Genomic DNA, 12909 nt, shown 5'->3' on the forward strand with positions numbered 1-12909 from the left:
GGGCGAACAATAGGCTTTGTATTCATGAAGTAAGCGAGTCGGACAGGTGTTATTGTTTTGTTTCACTGACCTAGTAACCGAGTTAGCGTGTTATGCAATATTTAAGTCAATAATTAGATATTTGTGAGAATTATAGTTATGTAAACGATAACGAGATAACACGATTTAACCCGAACAAAGCCGAATCAAGTAACCGACCAATCAGAGGGCTTGATTCAGAACGAATCGAAACGCGTCTTATCTCCTTATCGTAAGGGTGTTCCTTTTCTTCGAAATTCGTATATAAGCGAGGAAGGAACGGAGTGAAATGGTAGTCAGTCGTCGAGTGATCCAGCAACCAGAAACCAAGAAGAAGCCAACCGGAAGAGAACCAGAAGCGGTTCAATCGCGTAGTAGGGATTGTAGGAGTATTTTTATACCTTTGTATCGCGTTTAATAAAAGTGAGTTTGTGCGTAACAGTAGTTTATTTAGCTATCTCCTCGCGTATCGTATTCGCTCCTCTTCACGCGGCGACGTAGAGGGCCGTGGTCACGGTTTTGGCAGTAGGAGTGGTGGCGACAGCCCGGTGCCTTCTCCATTGAGCTATCGTCGGCTGATATAGCGCCGCGGGCTGCTATATTATTATTTAGAAAAAAAAATCGTTAAGGTTGGTCAAGTGTTGGAGGATAAAACAGCCGAGGTCCAAACATCGATTTTTGAGAACTTTACGCAGGATTTTTCGGCTAAGCAGTAGTTGTCCTTTTCGCACTAATTTTAGGGCTACCTCCGTCAGCGCGACAGATATATTTATCTATAATTCTCCATTCCGAGAAGGGGCTCAACTCTATCCTCTTAAATTAAGGATTGACGAGCCCACTTTAATCTCGATTCGACGCAGCATTTACAAGATGAACGATTTGAAGGCGGAATAAAAAACCGTTTAGTGTCGAGGCATCCCGATGACGGCACGCTGGGGACCGGCGGATTTATGTCGTTTAAAGGGGCTGCATTTCAATCGTAGCGAGGTGATAATCTAAGTTAGGGCTACCTGACACTAACGCAGCGGCTTACGTGAGCGAATAACTCGCGAACGCGATGCGGCGCGGCGCGGCGCGACGCGGTGGCCCACGGCATTCGCGTTCGCAACTAGATCGCCCACCTAGGACACTGCCAAAGGTATCAAAGGATTGATTCACCCGCGTCGCGCCGCGCCGCTTCGCATTCGTGAGTTATTCGCTCACGTAAGCCGCTGCGTAATGCCTCACGACTCTCCCGAGCGTCGTCGTCTGGCCACTCACATGCTTTTGGTAGCTGTAGCTACCAGCTGTCACCCTTAATAAAAATATCAATCACGTGACTGGCAAGCCAACTCTATGACTGTTGCTAGAGACAACGTTGACGCAACTGCGCAGAGACGCCATTTTCCATGCTGATTAGACGCCGCCTCAGAAGAGGCTAATGTTTGGCCCTAATGGAATTATGTAGTTTGTGTCATCCACGATGATGTACAGATTTGTCAAATCTAACCTTTAATTACATGACAATACGAGTCAAGCACGCGTCGTCGTGAATAACACGATCAGGCGAACTAAAAGTCAGGTTATAGTTGTTTGTTTCACAAGTAATGTTGTTGTTTATCCCCATTTATACCTGAGTAAGCTGCTGCTTAAGTAACCTACCTGTAAGCTGCTGGCGGCACCCTAGGTTAGGTTTTTTATAATGTGTTTATATATTTTTGTATAGTTTTGTAAGTGTTTTTATATTTTACTTTTATATCCATATTGTAAAAACCTAAACTAAGACCCAAAATAAATAAAGGAATAATAGATGATAATAACAAATTGGAAAACATACAAAGCGATGGTTCCATTAACGCAAGTAAAGGACACCCACATGAACACAATCACACTATCAAGGGCACAGTGGATCCCATTCACATATTACAAAGACTGCCTCGAATAGACACCGCATTCTGAATAATATATACCTACTTATAACGATGGTTCCATTAACACAAGTAAAGTACACCCACATGAACACAATCACACTATCAAAGGCACACTGGATCCCGTTCATATCTCACATAGACTGCCTTAACTAGACTCTGCATTCCAAAGAACATAATTATAATGACACGCGGTCAACACCAATTTGGTTCTCTTATCCGCGAGCAGTACGCACACTGTTCAGTTACACTCTACATCGTAATTCTATACTATAACGACATATACTATTTGAGCGAAAGCATCGTGAGGAAACTGAACTAATTAACTTTAAATTAATAGTTCTTAAGACCTTTTCTAGGTTTGAGGGCTATAATCATAATATACGGTAGTTGATTTTGTAATAAAACTAGTACTTGCACCAAATCTTGAGATTGTGCCGCTGAGTATATCTCAAGCTTCGCTAGGCTAAAAAACTCTAAGAAGACGATTTTCACCCGAAATTATTCTAAGCTTGTCCACATGAGTCAAATGTTAATTATTATGATTTTACCTGATCAATTATGCAGTCATGATATTCATTGATTTTTAAATGGCGCAGACAAACATGAATGCAAATCAATTAATTGGAAGCATAATAATTATATACCTATTTGCCTGGTGAAAACGAGTGAAGGATGACTCACGCTAGAACGGTCCGGGTCTGGGCTGAGGCGCCTGATACTTCATTTTTAGGGTTCCGTACCCAAAGGGTCAAACGGGACCTTATTACTGAGACTTCGCTGTCCGTCCGTCCGTCCGTCCGTCTGTCACCAGGCTGTATCTCATGAACCGTGATAGCTAGACAGTTGAAATTTTCACATATGATGTATTTCTGTTGCCGCTATAACAACAAATACAAATACTATATTTTACTAAAAAACTTGCGAGAATGTTCCTGCATTTTTAACCTATACATGTTTCGTCTAGTCTCCAAGTGATCTCATGATATCTCCGTAAATTCGCGAGACCGGAAAACTCTATAAAAACGCTCAACACATCCATTTCCCCTTAGGGGGATCACCAATCTCCCAGACTATCTATCATGACATTTTGTAAAAAGATTTTCTCCCCCGCAAAATTACTCTCATGAGATCAGCGGGGGATACGGGGAAAATTGATAAGTTTTTTCAAATAACTTTGATAGTTATTGTGTTGGGCCTTTTGTGATGATCGGGAGGTAATTTTAACACATAGTGCTTAGATATTATGTCGTTAGAATTGATCATTTCATGATGTGGCTGAGAAGGTGTGTGTTGTTATCTTTTCTAAAGTATTTTTCTCACTGTACTTATATGAGAATTTCAGTTTTGCCCTATGGTTGACTGGTAGAATGCCTTTAGCCATTAAGTCCGCCATTTGTACTTATTTTTATTGTGCAATAAAGTTTAAATAAATCATTTCATGAAATTATCGCTTGGCTACATCATGAAAAGCTCAAACTTACCCTAATCATGTCATGAAGTGATCACCTCTAAAATAGCATTTCATGAAATGATCAAAATGTATGATCTGGCCAAGACAGATAGACTGGGAGCGGAAGGCAGTACAGCGGCCCAAATGGCGGCGCCTCATTCATGATCGAGTCAGCAAATTTCTTCGAATTTGGACTGCTAAAAGTGGTAATTTTGTATTACGCATATCCTGTACTTCAACTTTAATAAAGAACCCAATATTTTATTCATTATAAAAACACAATATAAATTAAAACTAAAATATTACTAAATTAAATCTAAAATAAAACTAAAATAAATCTAAAAATGGCCCCTGCGGCATAGTACCGAAAAAAACTACATTTTAATAAACTACATTTACTTTAATAAACTACATTAATGTTATTATAAATTTGAAGTAGTGTATAAATGAAAGTTGAAAGAAAGAAAGTGAAGTAGTGTAAGTAAATTGATTTCGTCTAAATCAATTTTCTCTAGAAATTACTTCAAAACAAGTGCCAATTACACAGAACATTGACTTAATTTCAACGTAATTTTGATACTTAAACAATCTACAACATTTGCTGAAACTGTCCTTATACATCATTTTGTAAAATTTACCACATTATTTTTTGATGAATTTTTAAAAACTGTCCCATCTCGTTACATATTACCTGGGACGCACGAAAGCGATTTCATTATTAAAAGGCAAGATGAGAAGATGTGCGAATAGAAACCAATACTTGTTATTTAGATATAACGTAACAAAAGGTGTACAATGTCAACGACTAAATCTATCAATTTTACATTATTGCTCTAAAATCGTTACCGGGCTCTTAAGTAAGCAAGTAATAGTTATTTGTGCAACAAGAGAGGAAAGTTGGTTTTTCTTGCGCGTGTTGATTTTGAGTCCTGAGTAAGCGAAAGATTCTATAATTGAATCACGACCGAAGCGAGTGATTCTAAGTTAGAATCTTGAGCGTCGTGAGGACAAACACGAGATGTAAAATAACTTTGCTCTTGTGTGACACATACAACTTTTCACCTCAGTAGTGAGACATATATAAGGTTAAAAAAATTCAACATCAAGTAAAGTTAACCACATTTATTTACATTCATGAATTAAAGGCATCATCATTATGACGAAAGCTTGTCTTACTCCCTGGAGTGAGGAAAGTCGCACTTTTGTCACTCCCCGGAGTGACGAAATTAGGCTTGTTCGAGCGACCACGAAAGCGACCGTATCCCTATGAGTAATTGAAAACTATACATCAAGTAATTATCTTTATGGAAATATATGAATAAATAGAAAAATATAATATGACCGCACCAGCCACCTACCCGCCACGCCAGTTGTTCATTCGTCCGAGAGCCAGAGTTCAGGATTTATTCATCTTCAGTTCAGGATCTAACCATCGATTTCTGACTCGATTAAAAACTGTCTTCTAGAAATCAGGGAAGATATAAATAAATAAATAAATATTATAGGACATTATTACACAAATTGACTAAGTTCCACAGTAAGCTCAATAAGGCTTGTGTTGAGGGTACTTAGACAACGATATATATAATATATAAATATTTATAAATACTTAAATACATAGAAAACACCCATGACTCAGGAACAAATATCCATGTTCATCACACGAATAAATGCCCTTACCAGGATTTGAACCCGGGACCATCTGCTTCATAGGCAGGGTTCACTACCCACTAGGCCAGACCGGTCGTCAAAACAAAAATTTAATAAAATTATATAAAAAATTATAAAATAATATAATTATAATTATTTTTTTATTATATAAAAGAACAAAGATTTTAGCGAATTCGGATCAGCCTACTCCTTTTCAAAGCTAATTAAAAATACCACGCTATCTTTACGAAGTTTATAACCAATATTATCATTTAATAGAATATAATATAAATAATTTATTCGTAAGCACAAACACAAAATAGAAAATCATACAAAACAGAGAAACATAAAATGAGAAAGTGCCACGAAATAGTCTCATCTCAGCATGTTGCTGGCGACTTCCAGCGCTGATCTTGTAACAATCACGGCAGGTAAGAAAAGTAACAACAAAATTAATGTAAAACATCCAAAAAGTAATAAGTTACGACGCTAAATAAAGTTATTCGTAAGCTGTTAAATATAATTACAATTTACAACACACGTTGAAGGCTGAACACATCGGTCCCGTGTCCATTTTAATCAGTACCGCAATTTAATTAGCCAAAATTCTATTTCCCACGGGAAATTTTATTCAAAAACAACCCTTTTCGTTAAAACAGTCGAAAAGGAACCGTAGTATCTAAACTGCAAACTCGAGATATGTTTTTCTAAAGTTGTTAGTATCAGAATAAAATGTGAAAGAGAAATAAGGAACTTAATATTATTAATAAGTTTTTGGCTAAAAATTCATTTTTGGTTTAAGCTTTTATCGCTAACTGTAAGTACATTTCTTACCACAGGCAACAAATACCCATCGAGATAATTCTAAAAACCTCAAACACAATTAGGTGGCGTTGGTTTATGACGGAGTTCCTATGGCCACCTTCTGTCTCCATTGATGTCCACATCAGATTACCTCGATGGACGTACATATTTGTGCAAATTTTCAGCTCAATCGGAAATCGGGAAGTGGGTCAAATTGAACATGCAAGACTTGACCCACGCATACATACTAACAGGGCAAGTTCAATAAAAGCTTATAAAAATAAGTAGAAGAATTAGTTCGGTCCAAATTGTGGCAGATTTAGTTGCGAAATGGCATTCAATGGGCTCTGTTTTATATGCGCAGGCAATTTAATAATTACCGAAATAATATGGCCGACGAATAATTTAACGTCTTCTTGCTTTTAAAATGTAACCCTTCCATAGTGCACCTCTACGGAATTCGATTCGTAGCAAATAGCCCGTCCAAGGACCTCCCCACACAAGCGTCTTTTTAGCGTCGTCGTCTAGTCAGCGCTATGAAAAATGGCGTCGCTGCGCAGTTGCGTCAACGTTGCGTCGAACAGCTGGCCGCGTAGCCAACGTTACAATCGTTAACGCTCCGTAGCGTATCGTAGTCATCTCTCTATATCACTCTTCTTTATTAGTGCGACTGTGACAGTTGCCTTTCGTTCGCCACGGAGCGTGAACGATAGGCACGTTGGCTATGCGGGTTGAGCTGCTATAGAGTTGACTAGACGCCAACGCTCGGGAGACGCTAGTGCCGCTAGTGGGGTGTGGCTCTAAAAGCGCCTGACACGATGCCTAGATGGGCCTATTTTTAAGCTTTTTTATTTTTAACAGAATGTAAAGCATTATCTTAAATTACCTATTGTCCGGTGCGCGGTGATTGGTTGCGTGTCTAGTGTAATAAGTATACCTACTTACTACTACTGTGGAAAAACAATTCCTCTATTGGATTATGATTTGGGTTCCGACAAAGCCCGTTAGTTACGATTGTGGTCAGAGTTGCGACTATACATAGGTCCGATTTATGATATTTACAAAGTTATTATAAGCATTTGGGACTTTGTGCGTAATTTATACTTTGTAGTTGTTTCCAACTGTGCTATTGAGAAATATAATGGTTGCTCGCGGCCTAGCATTTAACTGTAAACTATAGTAAAAGAAAATTGGATCCAGTTTGCTTAAATTTTGTTCCATTTTCTGGTAGCGCAGACAAACGAAAAGGAATTGTGGAGATAGACAGGTAGACATATTGCAATGTTTAACATGTTATAAGAATGAAAATATGTAGGTAAACATAACATCGAAACCATCTTCATCATCTTTCTTGGCCGACCGGCTTGAACTGACTTTACTTGGTTGTATTTTTTTATCATCGTTTTATTTGTGTAATTCAACATTTAGAGACTGTATACATCTTTTATAAATAAAAAATATTATTTCATATTTGTAATTTATTTTGTTATTTTTATTGTTTGTAAAAGTTTTGACATTTAAAAGTGCCCCTGTGGCCTATTTCCTGAATAAATGTTTGATATTTGATACTTAGTGTTTCATAATGTTATCCCCTCGTTTGGCAATATTGAAAACTGGCCGCCTCGAGACTGCGCGCTGCACGGCGCGAAAATTTTATATTTTGCTTTGTCGCCCAAGGGTTAACTTAGAAAAAAAGCTCTTTTTGTATTAGGTGTTTCGTCTAGTGTTCGCGCCCTTTTTTTTCATTCATTATCATTCATATTCATCCATCTCGCTCGCTTTTCTTTCATACTATCTACTCTATTCAACCTCATTTTTATTCTCATATCACCCGCCTTTTTGCCGACCTACTTAAACGCAAAATAAAGAAGCTAAAAATTTAAATACATGTCAATTGTTGGACAACGTCAATGAAGTGAAAAATCAATATACTTTTTTCCTGATAATATGAATAAAATAATACGATGAAATAATTATTATAAACGAGAGTGATAAACGTGAGTGTGAAGGAGTAAGGAGAGAGAAGAACGAACCAAAAATTTAATACGGCGGCCGCCGTTAACAAATCGGAATCTATACCCAGGTACGGTCGGCCTCATAATTAACATCTTTTTAATTTTATTCTCATTTTTAGTTTTCTCATAGCCATAGTCCCTCTGTATTTCTTGGACTGCGCTTTTCCTCTGGTCCTTCGGCATTCCTCGCGTTAACATTTCTGGTCTTCGAACCGGATTCTCTTTTCTTTTCCTTCTCTCCTCATACATTCATTGCTAATCGTTCTCCTCCCGCACCGCACCGCCCTTATAAATATTACCTAAATTATTCTATATTAATCGCTCCCGCAGTTTAGGTATTTATTTATATGAGTATTACTATTCGCCGCGCCGCCCTTATAAATTAATTACCTAAATATAATTTCTTAATCGCACCCGCAATTTAGGTATACGTTTATAAGAGTTAATCCTTATTCATAGGAACATAAATTGTTTTACCGCATAAATAAAATTAAACTACTTAACCGGTCTCCTGCATTATGGCGAAAGATACAAGAAATATCGAAAGCGTCGACAGCGCGTATTATGAAGACGAGCTGTCGATGCTTGAAGCAAAACGCAATATCTTCTTTGAACTCGTCCAGGGTATTTACAAAAAATCGCTAGTTGTCGATACCGATTTAGCCAGTCGCGAGAGTTTCCTTGATGCTGCTGACACTATCGACGAACTCCGATCAGAGTTCAAAGAGGTGGTTAATGAGTATAATCGTACGTTGCTAAGAGCTAGGGCGGCTGCTGTCCCTAATTATCAGCCGATTATAGCCTTCGAAGATTTGTACTGCCGCATCAGGAGAGTGGTTAAGCGGCTGCAACCAGCCGCACCGCCGGCCTCTTCGCTGCCTTCTATAGTGGAGAGAGCCAGACCTTCTTTGCCAACGATGGAACTGGTAGCGTTCGATGGAGATATACGTAACTGGCCGCTTTTCTACGCTAGTTTTAAATCCAGAGTGCACGAAAATCTGTCGCTTACTGATGAAGAGAAGCTCTTCTATCTTATTGGGAAATTGTCATCAAAAGCTCAAGCCGTCATCGCGGGTATAACTCCGAGCGCTGAAAACTATCAGCTTATCATCGATAGTCTAATTGACAGATTTCAAGACAAGCGCACTCTTGCCTCGACCTACATGGATCAAATGCTCAATTTAAAGATTAATGGTCCCGCTTCCTCGTCTAATTTTCAAACATTCATCGATAAGTTTGTCACAGCTGCGAATGCGCTTAAGTCGCTTAAGCTCGATGATTTATCCGATTTCATGCTCCTTCATATGGCATTAAAGAAGCTAGACCAGGACACTCTTCGAGCATTTGAAATGTTACACCGAGATACGAAATTGCCTACCTTCTGCAATTTGACAGATTTTGTGAAGAGTCAGTTTAGGATTTATCAAAATGTGCAACCAAGCACCGTCGTCGTCTCCGCCGCAGCAAATCCATCGCGCGAAAAAGGTGTTAAGTCGTCTCAACCGCGTAGTGCCGCACCAAAACTACAAAGTTATGTTGCTTGCGCGAGCACTACTAAATGTATTTGTGACAATATTGTTCATGAACATTTATTTAAATGTCCGTCCCTCAACAGTTTAACGCCTTCTGAACGCTTCAAACGCGCTAAAGAACTTAAGGCATGTGTTAACTGCCTAAGTATCAAACACCGCACCCGCGAGTGCAATTCCGAGGTGAAATGTCGAGTTTGTCATCAAAAGCATCATACTCTGTTGCATTTTGACAAAGACAAGGATGAAAGAGCTACGACGTCTGATGTGTCAAGTGCATCTGCGAGCGCCGTAGCTAAGTCGTCTTCACCGCCGCCGGAAAGCACATCTTGTAACACGTCTATCGTGACTCAAGCATTAGCGGCCTCTAACAATAAGATGTCAAAACAAAACTCAACATCGTGTGATACGGTTTTGCTGTCCACCGCAAAGGTTATCGTCCGCGATAATAAGGGTGGCACGCAAGTCGTCAAATGTTTACTTGACACCGCGTCACAAAGTAACTTCATTACTGAGGAGTGTTGTAAGCGCTTAGGTTTGAATTTTGATAAAAAGCCAAGCGCTGTATTTGGCATTGGAAAAACTAAAAAAATTGTTAAGGGTAACGCAGATATTAAAATATTTTCGCGATTCGACGAAAACGTCAACTTTGACGTTTCGAGTTTTGTGGTCGATCGCATCACCGACGATCTGCCATCAGTGCCGGTGGACATGTCAACCCTCACACATGTTCATGGCCTCCCTTTGGCTGACGACACGTTGGATACGCCCGTCGCAATTGATGTACTGGTGGGTGCAACTATATTTCCACATTTGTTACTGCCGCACATTGTTAAAAGCGATGTGGACTATCTGCCACCGGCTATTCAGACAGTATTGGGGTATATTTTAATGGGTTCGGTCCCTGCTTTACAGTCACCGCGTAAATATACTTCGGCATGTTGTACTTCTGTTCAAGACTCCACAGACAACCTTCTCAAAAGGTTTTGGGAACTTGAGGAAATATCCGCTCCGCCCGCTCAAAGTCAAGATGACCTTGAATGCGAGGATTATTTTCGCGCCACCACTACGCGCGACGCTAGTGGTAGATATACTGTCGCATTGCCTTTCCGAGATGACGTGTTCAAGCTCGGAGAGTCGCATTCTGCTGCTAAGAGGCGCTTTCTTTGCCTTGAAAGAAAGCTAGAGTCATCGAGTGTGTTACGTGCCGCCTATGACGATATCATTCGTGAATACGTCAGTAAGGGTTACATATCGGAGGTAACTATCTCCATGAAGGCCTCTCCAGCTGTCGCATACATAATTCCTCACCATGCTGTCATACGCGAGGACAAATCAACGACCAAAGTGCGCATGGTCCTGGATTCGAGTAGCAAGACAAGCACAGGTCTGTCGCTGAATGACGTTTTGCACTCAGGGCCCAATCTTCAAGGGGATTTGTTTTCAATCCTTCTGAACTTTCGCTTATTCAAAATAGCGCTTTCGGCCGATTGTCGCCAAATGTTTTTACAGATTGGTGTTCGCGAAGCGGAACGCAAGTTTCAACGAATCTTATATAGATTCCGCCCGGCAGATCCCATTACCACATACGAATTTAATCGCGTGTGTTTTGGTATGAAGTCGAGTCCCTATCACGCGCTCCGCGTCGTCCGTCAGCTAATTGCAGACGATGGGCATAAGTACCCAACGGCAGCGGCGATCGCGTCCTCTTGTACATACATGGTTGACGTATGCTTTAGCATTATGTCAGATGACTCGCAGCAGCAGGATGAGTCTGTTGCTATCGCCGCGGCTAAGGAGCTGATTGATTTATTCAAATGCGGTCAATTTGATCTTGTGAAATGGACCTGCAATTCAGACGCTGTGCTACGCGAAATACCTGCTTCGCATCGGGCTTCCGTAGACATTGAAATCGACCCAGGGGTCTCCCAAAAGGTCCTTGGCTTATGTTGGAATAAATCTGGTGATTACTTTCATTTCAAGGTGACAGAGCCAGACTCAACGTGCACTAAAAGGACGATCTTGTCCGCAGTGGCACGTCTATGGGATAACGTGGGCTTAGTAGCTCCAGTTGTCTTATACGCAAAACTCCTCATCCAGGAGCTTTGGTTGATCAAATGCGACTGGGATGAGACTCCCCCACCCCATATTGTGGATTTATGGGAACGATTCTGTTCGGAGTTGCCAAAGCTCAATGGAATCCAAATACCGCGCCATCTTGGAGTAGCACAGGGTTGTACTATAAACCTTTTAGGCTTCGGTGATGCATCCGAGCGTGCATATGGAGGCGTCGTATACCTTCAGGTTCTAAAGGGAGACGAAGTGGCAGTTCGGCTGGTGTGTTCCAAGTCGAAGGTCTGTCCCCTTAAAACAGTCTCCGTCGCGAGATTGGAACTGTGTGCTGCGGTCCTCCTGGCAAAGCTCATGCGGAAGGTGCAAGATAACTTCGAACCTCGTTATAACATTAACGAGGTCTACGCGTTTACAGACTCGAAAGTTGCTCTCTGCTGGATTCAGTCATCCCCCCACCGCTGGCAAACGTTTGTTGCCAACCGGGTAGTTAAGATTGTCGAAGCTATTCCGGCCAACTGCTTCCATCATGTGGCGGGCTTAGAAAATCCCGCGGATAGCTTGTCCCGTGGCCTGACGCCTTCTAAGCTCGTGGACCATCCTTTGTGGTTCACGGGACCGGCTTGGGCTTCCAAGCATCCATCGGAATGGCCTTTAAGGAAGCTCGATCGAGAGTCCATCGGTGAAGTGCCGGAGCTTAAGCCTCTTGCACACGCTGCAACTACGGATGTGTCAGAGTCACCACTTTATTCACTCGCTCAGCGAATATCGTCGTGGTCTCGATTATTGCGCATCGTTGTATACGTGTACCGCATTCTTAAACCGAAACCGCGCTTCTCAGCACTTTCCCGAAATGACCTAGAGTTCGCTGAGGGTAAAATTATTTCATCGTTGCAAAGTGAACACTTTAGCGACGACATTGATAAAATAAAGAGCAAAAGGTATTGCTCACCTGCCTTGCAAAAGCTTAAACCATTCTTAGATAAAGACGGGCTGATTCGTGTTGGAGGCAGGCTGTCAAATGCTGACATGAAATATTCGCAGAAACACCCAATTGTGCTTCCACGACGTGATCATGTAGTCAATATGATCGTCGACTATTTCCACAGAAAGCATTTGCACGCTGGTCCTGAGTCATTAATGACTATACTTAGGCTTCAGTATTGGATACTGTCGGCTCGTCGTGTCATTCGCGACCGCGTTGCCAAATGCAACACGTGTTTCAGAGCGAATCCACAATCATCTCTCCCGCTCATGGCAGACCTACCGAGCTGTCGCGTGAATCAAGTGAATAAACCGTTTACATATACGGGGTGTGATTATGCAGGTCCCTTGCAGTACACTCCTACTCGAGGCAGAGGAGTCAAGAGTCGCAAGGCTTGGTTATGCATTTTCACTTGCCTCACGACGCGCTGCCTTCATATCGAGATAGCGACGGAATTGAGTACCGCCAATTTTTTGGC

At 41.0% G+C, this 12909-nt stretch overlaps 1 protein-coding gene across 1 annotated transcript; it reads left to right on the forward strand.

Annotated features, from left to right (window-relative positions):
• The first annotated feature begins 8365 nt into the window (after positions 1-8365).
• LOC133524550 (uncharacterized) lies at positions 8366-12741 on the forward strand. Its single transcript, XM_061860634.1, has 2 exons — positions 8366-12387; positions 12708-12741. Exons 1-2 carry the CDS (start codon positions 8366-8368, stop codon positions 12739-12741), a joined length of 4056 nt encoding a protein of 1351 aa, XP_061716618.1.
• The last annotated feature ends 168 nt before the right edge of the window (positions 12742-12909 follow it).

This window comes from Cydia pomonella, chromosome 13 (assembly GCF_033807575.1).
Source record: "Cydia pomonella isolate Wapato2018A chromosome 13, ilCydPomo1, whole genome shotgun sequence".
Taxonomy (NCBI): domain Eukaryota; kingdom Metazoa; phylum Arthropoda; class Insecta; order Lepidoptera; family Tortricidae; genus Cydia; species Cydia pomonella.

Coding starts and splice junctions, on each gene's coding strand:
- LOC133524550 (XM_061860634.1), top strand. CDS start 8,366: ATGGCGAAAGATACAAGAAATATCGAAAGCGTCGACAGCGCGTATTAT. Junction 12,388..12,707: donor GATAAAATAAAGAGCAAAAG/GTATTGCTCACC, acceptor CGCTCATGGCAG/ACCTACCGAGCTGTCGCGTG.